Source organism: Helianthus annuus, chromosome 12 (assembly GCF_002127325.2).
Source record: "Helianthus annuus cultivar XRQ/B chromosome 12, HanXRQr2.0-SUNRISE, whole genome shotgun sequence".
NCBI lineage: Eukaryota > Viridiplantae > Streptophyta > Magnoliopsida > Asterales > Asteraceae > Helianthus > Helianthus annuus.
The window spans coordinates 141,673,588-141,690,624 of NC_035444.2; the positions used below are offsets into that span (position 1 = coordinate 141,673,588).

Genomic DNA, 17,037 nt, shown 5'->3' on the forward strand with positions numbered 1-17,037 from the left:
TTTTAAATATGTAATCTAACATATCACATATATGTAATCTGTAACATTACATATGTAATTTGTCATGGTTCATACTTTATATATGTAATCTCAAGACCCTCAAACCTTTAGACCTGTCTCCTTAATCGGGGTGGTGTATAAAGTCATTGCCAAGACCCTCGCAAATAGAATTAAATCTGTGATGCGGTTCGTGTCCTCTCCTACCCAATCTACTTTTCAAAGTAGATTTTGAGAAAGCGTACGACTTGGTGAATTGGGGTTCCTTCTTGATAATCTAAAAATGATGGGCTTTCCTATAAGATTGAGGAGATGGGTGCACTCGTGTCTCACTTCTAGCAAGGCTTCGGTTTTGGTTAATGGATCCCCGACAAAAGATTTTTTTCTTAAGAGGGGGCTTCGCCAAGGTGACCCATTGTCCCCTTTCTTGTTTATCTTGGTCTTGGAAGTTCTTGAGGTTTTCATGGGGCGTGCGGTTAGTTTGGGTTTGTTTGACAGAGTCTCGCTCCCTAACAGGGCCCGATTTTGACTCACCTTTTCTATGCCGACAACGTCATATTCGTGAGGAAGTGGACGGAAAAGAATGTTTTAAATTTAAAAAGAATTTTGAGGTGCCTTTATCTAGTTTCGGGCCTAAAAGTAAATTTGGTGATGGGGGTAGGAGTGGATGTAAAAGCCATCGAGAATATGGCGAATGTCTTTGGATGCAAAAAGGGTTCGTTTCCTTTCAACTTCCTAGGGCTCCCAATAGGTGAAAACATGAAACGGATCAAGCCTTGGAAGCCGGTTATCAACAAATTTGCTAAGAAATTGTCGAGTAGAAAGCAAGTCATTTGTCTATGGGAGGAAGAATTACATTGGCCAAAGCGGTTCTTGGTAACCTTCCGGCTTATTTTCTTTCGATTTTCAAGGCGCCGGCAAAGGTAATCAAGACGTTTGAGATGGGATTTTGTGTGGGGTAAAACGAGTTCGAGAAACAAATTGGGGTGGGTGGCTGATGTGTGGGTGCGAACACGTCATATTATGTATAGTTTTGTGTCGGTTTTAAGTGTTCGAGTGTGTTTATTCATATTGATATTTGTACTTATTGGTCGTCGGGTTTTTCATGCTTAACGGTGCTTAAATGCAGTATAATGATCATACAAGCTAGAAAACGGGTGTTACGAGGCAATACGAAGGAGGCTGTGCATGGTGGCGCGTGGCGCGAAAGGCAGAAGTCAACGATTTGGTCAAAATATGCTCCCTCGCGCCACGCGAGGGAGTGAGGAGGTTCTGTAGCGTGGCGCGAAAGGGTTAAAGCGTAGAAACATTGTTTTTAACCTATTTTTCACATGGAAACGGGGGAGAATCATCAAGCAGCCGCCAGGAACGATTGGGAGCACTTTTGGGCGATTTTTGTCATCATCTTTCATCTTCCAAGCAAGTCCTTCATGCTCGACCAATTTCTAACAAATCTTGAAGCTGTGATGACTTCGATGCGCAGCTAAACTTCTTATAACTTCTACCCGGATGAACTTTTACATTGTTTTTCATTAAATCTTGTTTGCGGATTCGTATAACTGGTACAGCTTGACCACTTGTGTTGAATTCTTGGTAAACGTCTTTTTGTGTTTGAATTACTTGTCGTTTATTAAGCGTATTGGCAACTTCCTTGCGTTGTTAGCGGGTTAGTAAATCGGTGGGTAGTTGATACAAACAAACGGGTTATTAGGTTGCATAGTGAGTCTTAAAAACTATCCTTGATAACTAATCAGGTTCATTAATTCCGAGGTCATGTCTATGTGGTGTTTTGAATCGGTAAACGGATTTTGATGTTAAACGGGTAATTGGGATTCCGGGTAGAGGTTATTCTTTCTCGTATTGATCACAACTCTACTAATTAGCTCTTTAGTCTTTACAATCAAATTCATACAACCCCCAATCTAGTTAATTTAGTTCTTAGTTAAAAACGCGACACTGACCACAAAAAGTTAAAAAAAAAATCCATAAAAATAAAAAAAAAATAGAAAATGTCCTGTAAAGGTTTTCGCACAAAAATGGAAAATGATAGGTGCAATTAAATCAGTGGCTTTTCGATTATTATATATATGAGATAATAAACAATCGGTCACACGTCTAATTTAGGATATGTGGGTAGGCCCAGCTGGTTGAAAGGTTCCTTAGGCTTGATATAAAATAACTTAAAATAGGAGTCTTGTGGGTTCCCGCCTTAGGCCATCCGTAGTCATAAAGCCCCTTGTGGGGCGTTATGCGACACGTGTCGTGCCACGTCACACAGGGGCTTTATGGGGCGTTATATCACTAGAGCCCGTAGTCATAAAGCCCATACCTATCATTACCTAATTATTAATTTTCAATTTTATTAATTAATTAAAAAAACACTTGCTTTTTTTTATTGGTCCATTTTTGAAATCCCCTCCCCCATCAGGCGCCATATATATAACGCCACCCACTTTTTTTGTCTCATAAAGCCCCTCGTAGTGGTGTGTGGGGCTTTATAGGGGCTTTATGAGGGCATATAACGCCCCACTACACATACTCTTATAAGCTATAGGAAAACTGAAACTGTAGAGAGTATAAGGGGTACGTCATAAGTAAAAAACTTATAAGTTTTTCCGATTAAACTGGCACATCTGTTTCTTTTTGTGAAAACAAATCCGAAACAGTGTGGCGCCCAAAAAAAAATATTCCATCCATTCATCTGAGCACATGAAAAAAAAACGTGAAGTTTATGGCATTAACCATGGGGAAGGTGACTCGTATGGCGTATGTCCGCTGAACTGATCGTATACAAACGCGACACTGACCACAAATTCCCCGTGGATACGATACCCTACTTACCTATCTACGTAGCTTATTTAGGTTTTTGATTGACCCTAACGACAGTCATCAGTGGCTTGGAAAAAATATCAAACGCCAATAAAATTGGGTGGGGTGGGTTGGGTTTGGGAGACACACTTGGCTGAACTGGGGGCTGCTTCTGAAGCGGAAGTGGAGGATCAAGTCTGATCCAGATCAGCTGTGGGTGCGGGTAATCCGAGCCATTCATGGTGACAATGGGCGAGACCAAGAGACTCCGGGTACGTTGGATTTGGCCGGGATCTGGAAGGACATCAAAGATAGGGTTAAAGCGGGAATTATGAACACAGAAAAGTTGGGGCTGGAAGAAACGGATGGAGGAGAAAAGACTTTCTCAGTGGCGAGGTTTCGTTCAGAAGTCGCAACAAAACTGTCCAAATTTTGAGGCTAAAGGTTTTAAGTGGAACGGGGTGGGACCGAGGAGGGTTCTATTCTTTATATGGAAGCTCGCTCTTGGCTGTATCGCGACTAATTACGCGTCGCGGTATTATGATATCAGATGTGTCGTGTGTGCTGTGCAGGTTTCAAGAGGAGTCCACTGAACATCTTGCAGCAGGTTGCATTTTTAGTCAAGCAGTTTGGTAGAACTTTTGTATGTGGACCAAGATTCCAATAATGTCGAAACGTTTCTTCTCTTGAGGATCTGGTTGAATGGGTCAACAGACTGCAAGGGTCCGAAGCCGATTATGGAGACCTTAGTATACGGCACTCTCTGGCAAATATGGAAGGCGCGGAATGTAAAACGCCTTTTTCAGTCTCACGCGTCATCGAGGCAGTGAAAGAGGATACATTTTTATGGCTCAAAGAGTCCAATGGCTTAGTATGGGAGAGGTGCAAGGATTTTAACGTTTGTGACTTAATTTTGTAATGTCGATTTTTTTGAGACTTCCTGGCCCGTTGTTCTATTTTATTGTTTAATGAAATAGACGCTATTTTAATATATAATACTATACTCAAATTAAAAAATGCTCGATTTTGGTGTAAATTCTTTAAAAATAATGACGTATAAAAAGACATGTTTTTAAAAATTAGAAGAAACTTTTATATTTATCCATAAAAGTTGTTCGCTTCCCTGTGTATATGAAGATGTCTAAAAATTCCATAAAAACCAACCATATTAAAATAGTGGTCGCACAAACAAAATAATAAAAACTAAACAAAATAACAAAAACTATATATCCACAGCATGAAACACAAACAAAATAACAAGAACTACTTTAGTTCTACCAGAATCATAACAAAACAAGTTGCCACAATGAAGAGCAAACAAGTCTCTAAAATTGTACACAAGTTTCCTACTTCACTAGTCACTAGCATAACAGTAAAAAACATTCAAGATAACTTAAAACATACATAAAAATAAGCAACCTTTCTTCCACATACCTTTCAACTTCTACCATGGTGCATTAATCGCTTCTTGGAACCTCGCTTCATGCCGCCCAGTCTTCTGTTTCAAGACATCAACAATACCCTTCACCTTTCTAGACGAATCCTTCAGTTTCTTGAGCTCTTCCGAAAGCCTTTTGATCTCATCATCGACACGTTTTTCTTCCTCCTTGGCCTCCATGTACATCTCGATATCCAACCGGTTTTCGGATTCAAACGCGAGTCTTGAAAGTGTAGAAATCCTGTCTCGTAAAAACCCGACTTTCATTCCCAGCAGAGAAAACGACTTTAGGGAATTATCCCATGAATCGAATTCTTCCTTGGTCGTAGTGAGCTTGCAGTTTTTGATATCGTTTGCAATGTTGACAGTTTCGCCGATCATACCCGCTACCAACTTGTGATAAAAGTTGTCGGGAAGACAATCATGCAAGAACTCTTTCCTGTCCATGCAGAGTTTGAAATAATTCATTCTGACGTCATCTGGAAGCTCGGAGTCGATGCACACCCCTTTGACCATTATGTGGAAGTCTTTAAAGGCTTCAAGTTCTTGAAATGAAAGGTCTGGTTTAGAGGGTCTGGAACCTTCTAGAACTTCTGATCCGATCTCTTCACTATTGTTTCCGGATTGTTCCATGTTTGGACTGATAACCTGTGTTGATAGCTTGTTCTTTTTTCGGACAATGGTTAATGAGAGTGGCTTTTCATGCTTGGTTTTCTTCGTTGTAGGAGATGGCGTATCGGTTTCTGTATGATTTTAAAAAGTAAGAAATAATTATAAACGGATCAACAGTCATAGCACCATCTGAAACAGACCTGTAGTCGTTTGTGCAGTGCGCGCCTCCAAATTTAAACGTGCAATAGTCTCGTCTGCTTTCTTCAGATCATTCGCCCTAACTATATAGACCTACAAATCAGAAATTTAGATTATCCGTATTTATATGAGGATAACGTACGCGCTGCTGATGAAAAAAAAAAAGTACCTTGAATTTGTAAGGTTCGACCAAATGAAAGACCAAAACATCTCCATCAAGCAAGTTATGTCCAGCCGCAAACTTCTTCCATCCTGCACTCATCCCGCTCTTCTCAGCATTGTATTTAACATGATGAATCTCCCCGTATTCATCTTCAATCACCATTTCAGAATCAACTTTCGGTAAAAACAACTTCCCAAACCACAGTGGAAAACCCTGCCAGATCAATAAATTATACAACTTTTTTTAACTAAAAAAAGACTGCCAACTCTGCAAGTTGTTAAGAATACAATAACAATGTAACGTTACCATCCAATACGCGGTGTCAGTAAGTCCTTTGACCATCTTTATACAGCTTGGATGCTCCGTTCCTAAGCTCAACTGGACCTCACCAGCTTTAGTCATGGCGGGTGGGCTTTTGGATTTTGAGTTCGCATGTTTGGTTGCAGAGCTTCCTTTTTGGGAGCTGTATATCGATAAAAAAACGATCACTTTTGGAACCATTTTTAACATGATAGAGATAAGAAAGCAAGCGAAACTGACCTGGGAGACTTGGTTGAAGAGTCTTGAGCAGCCTGTTAATAAAATTAGTACTAATATGTAAGCTCAATATCATGTGGCTGAAACATACAATGTAGTGAATGAAAATTGAAAACGCATAGCAATTTGCAAGTTAAAGACCGTCAACAAATAAAAAGGTTGTATCCACATCAACTGCACAACTAAATATCAAAAAATTCGATACAAAAGTGTCCCGATTTGATTTCTCTGCAAAAATCAAGAAAATACTTGCAGTATCATGTAACAAAGGTGGATTTGACTTCTCGATCTTACGTGGTTGAAACAGACAATAAAGTCAACAAAACTGGAAAGGTATAAACTGTACCAAGTGGAATACATCCTAAACCCTAAATTATTGAACTTAAAACGGTATTAATACCGAATTCTAAAAGAGGTTCAACCTTTATAAACAGTTCAATAACTAGATCAAATCTTGCAATAACTATTGAAACTTGAATAACGTCAACAAATAAACCGGTAAAATCCCACATCCACTGCACAACTAAAAATCACGAATCCCATATCAAGACGGATTTTTCGTCTTGATACTATGCAATTGCAACAGACAACAGAGTCAACAAAATTGGATAATACTTACACCCTAAACCCTAAACCCTAAATTACTAAACTTTCTTAACATGGATTCTAAAAAAGGTTCGAGCTTTATAAACAGTTCAATAACTACAGCAAGCTACAAAAAAAAAAAACAACAAAAAAACAGTAACACCCACATCACCTACACAGCTAAAAAGTAAAAAAAAATCACGAATCCCATATCAAACGTAAAATAAAAACCAAAACAATACTTACAGCATCACGTACCGAAGGCGAATTTTTCTTGTCACTAGTAAAATTGCCATATCTGACGGGCTTCGATTTCTTCCGTTTGCCCTAACAAAACACACAATAATATTATATTCAAGATAGACGCCAATCAAATACACACAAGTACCATATTATTATGTATGTATGTATGTATGTATAGATAGAAAAAGAAAGATAATAGATATAATACCAGAGAAGAGGTTAAGGGAGAAGAAGGGGGAGGAGGGGGAGGGGAAATAGGGTCAGAGTGTTTGGATCGAATCAATTGGGAAATAGTGAAATTGTCATCTGGGTGGATGAGGTGGTGGTCGGAATTTTGAAGGGGTTCTCCGGCGACTGGAGTTGCCATACGATCGTACAAGGGTTTTTGAGAAAAGAGGAGGCGGTAAAATGGGGAACCCAGGAGACGAAGGTGGCATTTTGAAAATAGGTGGTGGTGCGTCACGTGTCGGTCATTAGTTACTAGGATTATTAGGTTTTTGAGAATGTTATTTTGTGTTGTTTATGCTTGGTTTGATAAAGTGTATTGAATGTTACTATGTTAGGGTTAACCATTGCGAAGAATGTTCCACAAAGTGAGTTTGAGCGTATTGAGGAATGGATCATCGAAGTTTCCCTGTAATGAGAAACGAAGGTGTGTGAGTTTATTGAGTTGGGTAACGAGTTAGATTCAGGAGTTCAATAGTATGATAGTATGTAATCATGAGAAGATACATCTTGTCTAGACATTCATATGGAGACTATGTTTTAGTATGTTTTCATGGGCACCAAATCACCAATTAGAAGTCATGTTTTTGAGGAATCTAAACTAAGATGATATTCACCTTAACACATGATATTCAACCATCGTTTGGTTGGTATCAAGGTTTGGTTTTAGATTAGATATTATGTTTATATTTATATGTATATAGGTATAACTTTAGTCCATATCATAGATTGTCAAGCATGGTCATGTATTTAGAGGTAGGGTACCACTAACCTCAAGTAGTTCACCAATGCACAAATCATCAGAAGGATGATTCGGATGGTCATGAATCAAGTATGTAAAGCATAATGTAAAGTATCTAGTTTGCCTAAACAACCAAGTGTTTTGACTTGACGAGTGCATTCCAAACATGGATAATGTTTGGAGACTTGGTGTAGTCTAAACCACTTTGATACTTGGAAGTTTTTAGTGACTTAGAAGTGACCTAAACTAAGTAATCAAGTGAGGTCGGGCATAAGCTTTGTCTAGGAACCAAGGTTCCTTCAACATCACCTTTGCCAATGACACCATAACTCTAGTCTTTCCAACATTGCAAGTTGGAGACTAGGTTCGGTTCCTCTCACATATGAGGCAACATCGTGGAGATTACTTAGTGTCTATACATTAAAGAATAGGTATAAAACATGATATTTTCTGGAATAATATTCAATCTAACCTATCTAAATAATGGGACTTGTGGCAAATTGAAGATATCCAAGAAATGAAGTAATAAGAAAATTGTTTTGAAAAGTTTCTTAAAAAAAAATTAATCCAACTTTGGACCTCAAATATGGTGATGTTCCAACTTAGTTTATCATGGTAAACTTGTGGAAACATTCCTAGAGGTTGTCCAAGTGGAATGGAATAAGAAAACAAGAAGAAATGAAGAACGAAGTGAGTTGAAAGCTCACTTGAACACTTATAACTTTTTGCCCAAAGTTGCAAAGATTCTAGAGAATTCTTGAGTGTTTGAGAGTAGATTTGGAGTATGGAAAGTGAAAACAAGGCATGGAAGGCTTGGATTTATAGTGGGGGATTAGGGTTTATGTCATAACTAAGTTAGAAGGTGATTTGATGAGAAAGGAGGTTGAAAAAGTGGTTGAGAAGCACACTTTCGCGAAGCTGTCCCAAATTCTACCTCCCAGACACCCTTGCGGATTGTATGGACTATGTCTTACGGGCCCGTAAGGCTTTCTGAAATGCAAATTTTCCATTTTGATCCTTATGGTTTGTTTGCTTGGTTGGTCCTTAGGTGCCTTAAACATATAGATAAGCATGGTATATAGACATGTTATAAGTATGGGGCATACATGATCACATTCCGAAACGTATAGTAATTTAAAGTATGGTTCGGTTTTGTATATAAAACGCGTATTAGACGATTGGTTGCATAACACATAAGTATGAATTTAACACGATTGTTTATAAAATGTAGTTTTCCATTATGATCAAAGTCTCGGATTACAAGGATTGAAGTAAAATACGAATTACAAGTAATCCGAAAATACAACGGAAATACGGAATGTTACAGGTAGTGAGCACCCCTCCCACCCTTATGTTAGAATCGAATATAGGAAATATTGATGGTTCTTTGTTGATTTGACTAAAGAGAAAAAAAAATATTGAATTTAGAATTTGATTGCAGTGAAAAATAAGCAATTGTCGCATGTGACATCGTATATTCTATTTATTGAGTATAACGCACTCGGGTACCCTAACACCAGGGGCATTGACGGTAACATGACATGTTAACTAATGTTGCACACCACTTCCTCTTTATATTAAGAGACGTTAACGAGGTTATTTAAGATATTGAATTAGTTTATCTTTTCTTATTCTAAACCAAAAACCACTTAAAATAAGGTTATATGAAATTAACGGGATTAAACCATTATCTTAAGAATGAAACGGAATAAAATGAGGAAAAATAGGTGATGTAATACCTAGTTAAAGTTATGAATAGTTAAGGTACACCCAACTTTTAAGTATACCATAAGTTTTAAATGGCAAAAGTATTAAGAAAGTTTTGTTCTTTTTTCTTAAGAGTTGACTTTTAAAGTAAGGTTGTTTTTGTACTATTCAAATGAAAGTGATGCTTCAAGTAGTGTTTTTTACATGTGGCAAACTATCTATTATTCGCTTTCGTTAGTGTCTTTTACATGTGCAGACTATCTATTTTTTGTATGGCACACATACATAGTTACATACATGCATGTATGAATAAGGTTTTCTTGCGAGTCAACATTGATGTTTTACAAAGTGTTTCTCTATATACGGATATTTGTTATTTGTTTAGCATGCATACATATGAGTTATGGCATGCATGACAATATTGTAATGACCATACCTTATACTTAATGCTTTCGTTATCTTTAGTTTCCCAACTCAGTTTTACCAAGTGGGTTGACAAGAATAATATGGTAAACCACTATTGGATACGGGATCCAACATAGGGAATAACTACTAAAAAGCAGAATGAATACCTTCAGGCTATTCTTTCCCGACTTGCCATAGTTTATGGCCCATTGATGACAAAGGGAAAACAAATATTTACAACAATCAAGTGAACCAAGGGATGCTAGATACAATACTATTGAGCTATATCTATATACTAGTAAGATGCCCGCGAGTTGCGACGGTAACACAACACTTAGGCAATATTTCGTAATCTATGGAGAGATCTAACGGGAGGACTCCAAGAAAACGGATTGAAATGGGTCGGGGTTTGGTTGCATAAACCAGCAACATTGAAGAACTTTTGGAGTGGGTCACTTTGGTGGAAGAGCTAAAAGGGTAGTATCAAACGCAGGGGCGGACCTGAAGTATACCGAGCCGTAGCACGGGCTACGGCTCAACTTTTTATTGGTAGTGTAATTTTTTTTTTCACTTTTTATACAAAGGATACCTCTGAACAACTACAAGGACACCCCAAAAAAAAGTCTGTAAGCCCAAATTGTTGTTTATAAACTTAGTTCCAGTGGCGGATCCCGGGCGTTTTGGGGGTTCCCGGGAACCCCCTCGGTTTGGAAAAAAAAAAGTGGAAATTTTGTATGATTTAAAAAAAAATTAGTGAAAATCTACCAAAAGGAACCCGGTGGGAAAAATTATTGGATCCGTCGTCACTGCTTAGTTCCTACTTCTTAGCCCAACCCAAATCAATAATCAGTTATAAGATTATCACAACTTATAAACCTTATGTTATTAAGCCCAAATCAATTGAAGATTGTAAATAATAAGCCCAATTTTTTAACAATGCTATGGTTTGTGCAATCGAAAAGGATTTTTTTTACATGAAGTAAAAGACGACGATGTGATGGAACGATTTCAAACTATGAAAAAAGAAGAGGACAAATCTATTATGTATTTGTTTTACTTTATTTATTTATTGTCGTTTTTATTGCACGGTGAATTTTTTTTGGAATACCCCTGAGTTAATGTTCTAGTTCTGCCACTGATCAAACGGGTCAGACAAGTGGACTTGGGGGATGGATTGGGATGGAGAATTCTCGGTTTCAAGTGTAAGAGAGGAGATCTATAAGAAAAATCAGAATATTGGGGTATTGGAATAGATGGATACGGGCAAAAATTGGTTTATTTGGTTGGAGAGCATGTATGTCTAAATAAGATAGCTTCCAAGGATGCTCTTACAAAGAGAGGGTGTCCAACTTACTAGCAGCATGTGTTCAAGGTGTGGGCAGATCATAATTCAGCTAAAACTACCACATATGGGTGAACATAGGAAGTGTGAGGAGATACTACAGTGGGTTGATGGCTTGCACTCAAAAAGACCATATTCTTGCGTGGAGGAATCAACAGACCATATTCTTGCGTCTTGCTTATGGGTTGACAAAAAGAATGCAAACATTTACACTTAGTACAAGATGGAATAGGATACATATGGTGAAAAACAAAAGGGAGAGCATATTGAATAACAATAAAAAAAAAAAAAAATCAAGTGTTTATATGCAAATACTATCCTGATTTGACTAAGATGACAAAAAAGAAACAAATATTTATATTTGCAAGAATCAAGTGAACTAGACATCACTTGATACATTGTTACTGAACTAAATGTGCATATGAAAGTATATCAATCAATTGGTAGATTTCACCAATTGGTTCATTCATAACTATGACGCCGTTAAGTACTGTAACATGAACCTTTAACGTACATCAAAAATATCCTCCACAATCAATACTACAAAGATCAAACACTTCACTCCAAGTTGAGGATGACAATTAAACAAAAGAGACTACACATTCATGCACATATGTGTGAGGATTAAATTACTAGTTAATAATAGATTAAGCAAAAGAGATTACACATTCACCCAATAAGGAATGATCTTATTGGAAGGTTGTGAGTGGGACCTCTTCTTGGAACTTCACTTCATACCTCCCAGCCTTGTGCTTCAAATCTTCCTGGATCTTTCTAGAAGATTCCTCCAGTTTCTTGAGCTCGTCTGTAAACCTTTTGATCTCATCTTCGATATGTTTGTGTTCCGTCTTAGCTTCCATATACCTTTCGATATCCAACCTACTTTCGGATTCAAACATGAGTCTTGAACGTGTAGCAATCCTTTCACTCAAAAACCCGACTTTCATTCCCAATTGAGAAAACGATTTTAGGGAATTATCCCATGCTTCAACTTCTTCCTTAGTTGTAGTGAACTTGCAGTTGTAGATCTCATTTGCAATATTCACAGTTTCACCTGGAAGCTCGGAGTCAACGTACACTCCATCGAGTTCTTGAGATGGAAGGTCCGGTTTAAAGGGTCTGAAACCTCCTAGAACTTCTGAACCAAACGCTTCACTATTGTTTCCCAATTGTTCCATGATTTGGCTGATGATCTGTGATGATGAGAGTGGCTTTGCACGCTTGGTTTTCTTTCGTGTAGGAGATAGCGTATTGGTTTCTGTATGAAATCAAAAACCGGAAAAAAAAAATATATATCAATCGGGTCTACAAATCAGAAATTTATTAAGTCAGCTGAAACAGACCTGAAGTCATTTGTTTATTGCGCGCCTCCAAATTTAAACGCGTAATAAGATCATCTGCTTTCTTCAGATCATTCGCCCTAACTATATAAACCTACAAATCAAAATTTTAACTCTTAAGTTGTAAATAAAGAAGCACATGCATCAGAATCCCTATTTATATGAAAATAATGTACACGCTACTGACAAGAACTGGTGTTAAATTTATGTTCATCAATCATGTGAACAAAAGCATAAAAGAACCTTAAATTTGTAAGGTTCGACCAAATGAAAGACCAAAACATCTCCATCAAGCAAGTTATGTCCAGCTGCAAACTTTTTCCATCCTGCACTAAGCCCGGGCTGCTTATAACAGTATTTGACATGATAAATCTCCCTATTTTCATCTTCAATCACCATTTCAGAATCAACTTTCGGTAATACAAATAACTTCCAAAACGTGATCGGAAAAGCCTGTATCCAAAAGAGAGCAGTGGATTACACAATTTTTTTAACTAAAAACTGATTGCAAGTTGTTGAGAATACAATACAATAGCATTACCATCGGACCTGCAATGACAACCTGTCCTTTCATGATCTTTATAAAGCTTGGATGCTCCGTTCCTAGGCTTAACCGTACCTCCACAGCTTTAGTCATGGCAAGTGACCTTGAAGACTTGCTTGAAGAGCCTTGAGCTACCTGTTAAGAAAATCAGTAATATGTAAATAAACTGTTTTAAGGAGAGGAAACGCAAACGGTATCAGTTCAGTTAAGACACGACCGTTTGGCTAAATCGCCTCCCATCGACCTCATGTGGCTACATTAAATTTGTATTTTGGATGCTACAGTTATGAATTTGATGGGTTATTAGTTTTATAAATTTGAATTTTTTTATATTTGTAGTCTTGAAAATAGAATTAACATAAATCATTTTAGGGTAAATTAAAATTTAAAGGACTTTATGTGTTGAGTTTTCTTTTTCGATTGCTATACCGAGTATCAAACACGATGAGTGACGATGCATTTAATTGAAAGGGAGGTTAATTAAAATTTTTATATAGATTACTTTCAGATTGGATATAAATTGCTTGAACAATATAAATGGTTGTTTTGATGTTTTATTTTTGTGGTATATAAATTGTTATAGTGTTTTATTATACTGTATTGTACTACTGTGTTTGATTAGATTACAATTCTACTTATAATGTTTTAAACTTAATAGTTTTAGTGACTTAGGGCACTCGGTGTGGGGGTCGTCCAGCCCCGTCGAGCACCGGCCACGCCCCCAAACACCGCCCCGGGTGGCTCGGCGTCGCCCAAAACGTCGGGGTAGGGACATTGGGGACGGGAGGTAAAGGGCAAAAGTTGTTGCATCTTCTTCTCACACACACATATACATACAACATATACATATATATTTTAGGCACATCCCCCATTTCCTTAGATCCATCTCCTCTTTGACCCATCCTCACACCCATCCTACGTGGCGCTGACGTGGAGGCCCATCCTCCAAGGATGAGCCTCACCCATACCGAGTAGCCTTAAAGATGACATCTTAATGTTTTATGTTTTAACGACACTGGAAGTTTTGAACTTGGTTGTTTCCTGTATTTTTTTGGCTGAATCAGCAACAAGTAATGACTGAAAGAACTTTGGTATTGCTTTCCTGCATTTCATTACAATCTGGGTTTGTTTATTCTCAAGGCAATAGTCTTTGATTGGATTGTTATTTATTTTTTCATGTTTTATAAAAGGTACTGTATAAAAAAACCACACATAAAAGCCCAAATGTTGTTTTATTTATTATTTTCTGGTTTAATGTATAAGCCCAAATACAAAAGTTGATTTTTTTACCTTGTGTTTTAGTGGTTTTAACCATTTGAGTCCAAAATCAAAAAGTTTAACGCCCTGAGTCCCTAACGGCTCATTTTATAACATTTTCATTTTATAACGTTTTGAGTCCAATTTTGTTAGAACGTTGGACTCGAAAGGTTAAAAGATTAGACTCAAAAGGTTATAAAAAAGTGTTTAAGGACTCAGGGTGTTAAACATTTTGATTTTGAATTCAAGTGGTTACAACTACAGGGACTCAATAAGTAATTTACCTTTTTTTATTTTTGTTTTTAAAGCGAACTGGCTCGAAATTTTTTCGAGCCGAACTCGAGCCCATATTTTCAGCTCGCTAAAATTATCGAACCGAGCCCACTCTGGCTCGGCTCGGCCCTGCTCGTTTACAGCCCTAATACCCTAGTTCATATATAATAACTGTAAATATTTTAAACTTTAAGAAGCAAATATGAGTTAGTTAATAAGGAAAGGAAACAAAAGAAAGTTACAATTTGCTTGAAAATACGGTCAGGGTTGTAAACACGGGCAGGCTTGTTTGCAACGCGGTTTGACCTTCTGATCTCCACCATTTCTGCCCCAATTTTGGGGGGTTGTGTTAGCTTCATCTGCCATTGTTACAGATAAGCAAGTTTAGGTGATTGTTATTATTTTCTGAAAGAAAAATAATTGTGAGAATAGATAATAACCGGAGGGGGTTTAGCGTGTTTAAGAGCTTGAGTGAGCTGATGAAGATGAAGCTCTTCCATCCTTCTTTTGTTCTCCTCCATCCTTCTCTTACGGAGCTCTTCATAGTCTTCGTTTGAGATCACCACCATTGTTGCTTCTTTTTCTTTGATGGAGAAAATGGAGGGTTTTACGAGATTTTGATTAGGGGTTTTCTCAGAGGTGACCGTTGGAATTATGTAAATTTAAGCCCATAATAATTGATTTATTTGAACTAGTGGAATTCTGCCCTTTCGGTGTTACTCAAAATATTAACCGGACCCAAAAACCAAGTCGATGTTAATGGGACAACATTAGTTAAGCTGATGACAAACCTGGTATAGTACTCATACTTGTTATATCATGAATGCAACTCTGTTTTCAATAAAGGTTATGTCGGAAACTATAAAAACGAATATTACTGAAGTTGTTTACACGGTATCGGTTCAGTTCATAATGGTAAAGAATAAAAAATTATTATATTTGACCCGCTCGAATTTAAAAAGAAAAGAGTAAAATGCACGGATAGTCCCTGTGGTTTTGCAAAATAACACCTATAGTCCCCAACTTTTGGAAATTACACCGGTGCTCCATGTGGTTTGACAGTTTGTTACTCGAATAGTCCCTGGAGTGGATGTCCGTTAGTTTTATCCGTTAAGTGTATGTGAAATGACAAAATTACCCTTCATCTTGTTAATTCTATAAAAACAAAACAACCCCACCCCACCCCCACCCACCCCCACTGTGGATCTGATCTTTTACCTCTTATTCCCGACACCTTAAATGTCACATAAGCACCCTGATACTCCTTTTCCTCTTATTCCCGACAGTATGCTGTCACAAACAAAAATACTTTTGCTTCTTACCACACACAAAACTCTACTGTCAAAGATTAGCTGCCACTCTCTCTCTCTCTCTTTACACAAAACGTGTTGATGGTGAACGGTTGCCGGAGATTAGCAGGTCGACCGGAGTGTGGTTTTGAAGATGATGATAATGAAGGTGACGATGATCAGAGAAGGAACGTAGTGATCGGAGGAGGTGATCGGAGAACAATGAAGATGATGTTTTGGATGAACGTGTTTTTGAATTGTAATTCAGAAACTGTATTCAAAATGCTGTGATGATGACCTTTTTCGAATATGAAGAGAGAGGTGATCGGAGTTGCAGGTTTCGTCGGAAGTGACAAATAGTGTAATGCTTGAACGATGATGATGACTGGAGGTGAACGTTGGGGCACATGTTGCAGCGCTTGATCGGAAGTTATGAGGATGTTGGTGGTCTGTGCGATGTAATGATGATGGGGAACCGGAGATGCAGTATGATTCGAAATGGTTGCAGTTTGCAGTGAAGTTGCAGGTATGATTCGAAACGGTTGCAATATAAAGATCAGATCCACAGTGGGGGGAAACAGAGAGAAAGGTGGGGGTGGGTGGGGTTGGGATGAGGTTGTTTTGTTTTTATAGATTGAAGAAGATGAAGGGTAATTTTGTCATTTCACATACACCTAACGGAGAAAACTAACGGACATCCACTCCAGGGACTATCCGACTAACAAACTGTCAAACCACAGGGAGCACCGGCGTAATTTCCAAAAGTTGGGGACTATAGGTGTTATTTTGCAAAACCACATGGACTATCCGTGCATTTTACTCAAAAGAAAAATATTCTATTGAAACATAGATAAAAATAAGCACAACGGTTTGTTAGAAATTTATAACGCATTACTGTAACACCCTTACTATTTAAAGCGGATTTTTGTTATAAATCTCGAACATAATCATATATTTATAATTACAATTATAATAGAAAATGCGGGATTATTTAAATCTTTTACAACTTTCAGGTATACTACGAAATGTGATTAAATTCGTCATTTAAAATAACAATTAACAATGTGCGGAAGCTTGTATCTTGAATGTGTTCGGTTCTTTGTTGAACTTGATCATCCTCCGGTACTAGAATTTTACCTGCAACTCATAAAACATGAGTTAGATTAGTCATACGTAGCTTAAAACGTATTAAAATGGGTTCGCAATGCATAAACGATTTAAATAAACAATTTTCGCGCATCTGGCACTCCGTCGCGTCGCGCGACGGCCTAAGGCTTTCCCCGTCGCGCGGCGCAACGCCTTGATTCTTCCAAAATGTTGCAGCTTGTTGCT

General features: G+C 37.7%; 2 protein-coding genes across 3 annotated transcripts; both read right to left on the minus strand.

The window, feature by feature from the left end:
* Nucleotides 1–4,014: 4,014 nt before the first annotated feature.
* On the minus strand, nt 4,015–7,019 carry LOC110895649 (B3 domain-containing protein Os01g0234100). 2 transcript variants are annotated; one of them, XM_022142969.2, is made up of 7 exons: nt 6,790–7,019; nt 6,597–6,665; nt 5,757–5,788; nt 5,523–5,679; nt 5,223–5,429; nt 5,056–5,146; nt 4,015–4,986 (listed from the first exon to the last, which is right to left on the minus strand). In XM_022142969.2, exons 1-7 carry the CDS (start codon nt 6,946–6,948, stop codon nt 4,250–4,252), a joined length of 1,452 nt encoding a protein of 483 aa, XP_021998661.1. In that variant the 5' UTR covers nt 6,949–7,019; the 3' UTR covers nt 4,015–4,249. The 2 variants fall into 2 exon arrangements, with proteins under 2 accessions (XP_021998661.1, XP_021998660.1); XM_022142968.2 differs by having other exon boundaries at nt 6,585–6,665; nt 6,790–7,018.
* A 4,440-nt stretch (nt 7,020–11,459) lies between these two features.
* LOC110895648 (B3 domain-containing protein Os01g0234100-like) lies at nt 11,460–15,173 on the minus strand. Its single transcript, XM_022142966.2, has 6 exons — nt 14,857–15,173; nt 14,659–14,775; nt 12,884–13,021; nt 12,586–12,795; nt 12,346–12,436; nt 11,460–12,260 (listed from the first exon to the last, which is right to left on the minus strand). The coding sequence occupies exons 1-6, from the start codon at nt 14,983–14,985 to the stop codon at nt 11,692–11,694; spliced, it is 1,254 nt and encodes a 417-aa protein (XP_021998658.1). The 5' UTR covers nt 14,986–15,173; the 3' UTR covers nt 11,460–11,691.
* Between the last annotated feature and the right edge of the window lie 1,864 nt (nt 15,174–17,037).

Bases quoted from the DNA above. Each gene is read 5' to 3' on its own strand.
- LOC110895648 (XM_022142966.2), bottom strand. From the start codon at position 14,985: ATGGTGGTGATCTCAAACGAAGACTATGAAGAGCTCCGTAAGAGAAGG. The intron at 14,776-14,856 runs GTTATTATCTAT...TAACAATGGCAG, and splicing joins AACACGCTAAACCCCCTCCG to ATGAAGCTAACACAACCCCC. The intron at 12,261-12,345 runs GTCTGTTTCAGC...GATTTCATACAG, and splicing joins CAATAAACAAATGACTTCAG to AAACCAATACGCTATCTCCT.
- LOC110895649 (XM_022142968.2), bottom strand. From the start codon at position 6,948: ATGGCAACTCCAGTCGCCGGAGAACCCCTTCAAAATTCCGACCACCAC. The intron at 5,430-5,522 runs GTAACGTTACAT...TTGATCTGGCAG, and splicing joins CTGACACCGCGTATTGGATG to GGTTTTCCACTGTGGTTTGG. The intron at 5,147-5,222 runs GTACTTTTTTTT...TCTGATTTGTAG, and splicing joins TCGAACCTTACAAATTCAAG to GTCTATATAGTTAGGGCGAA.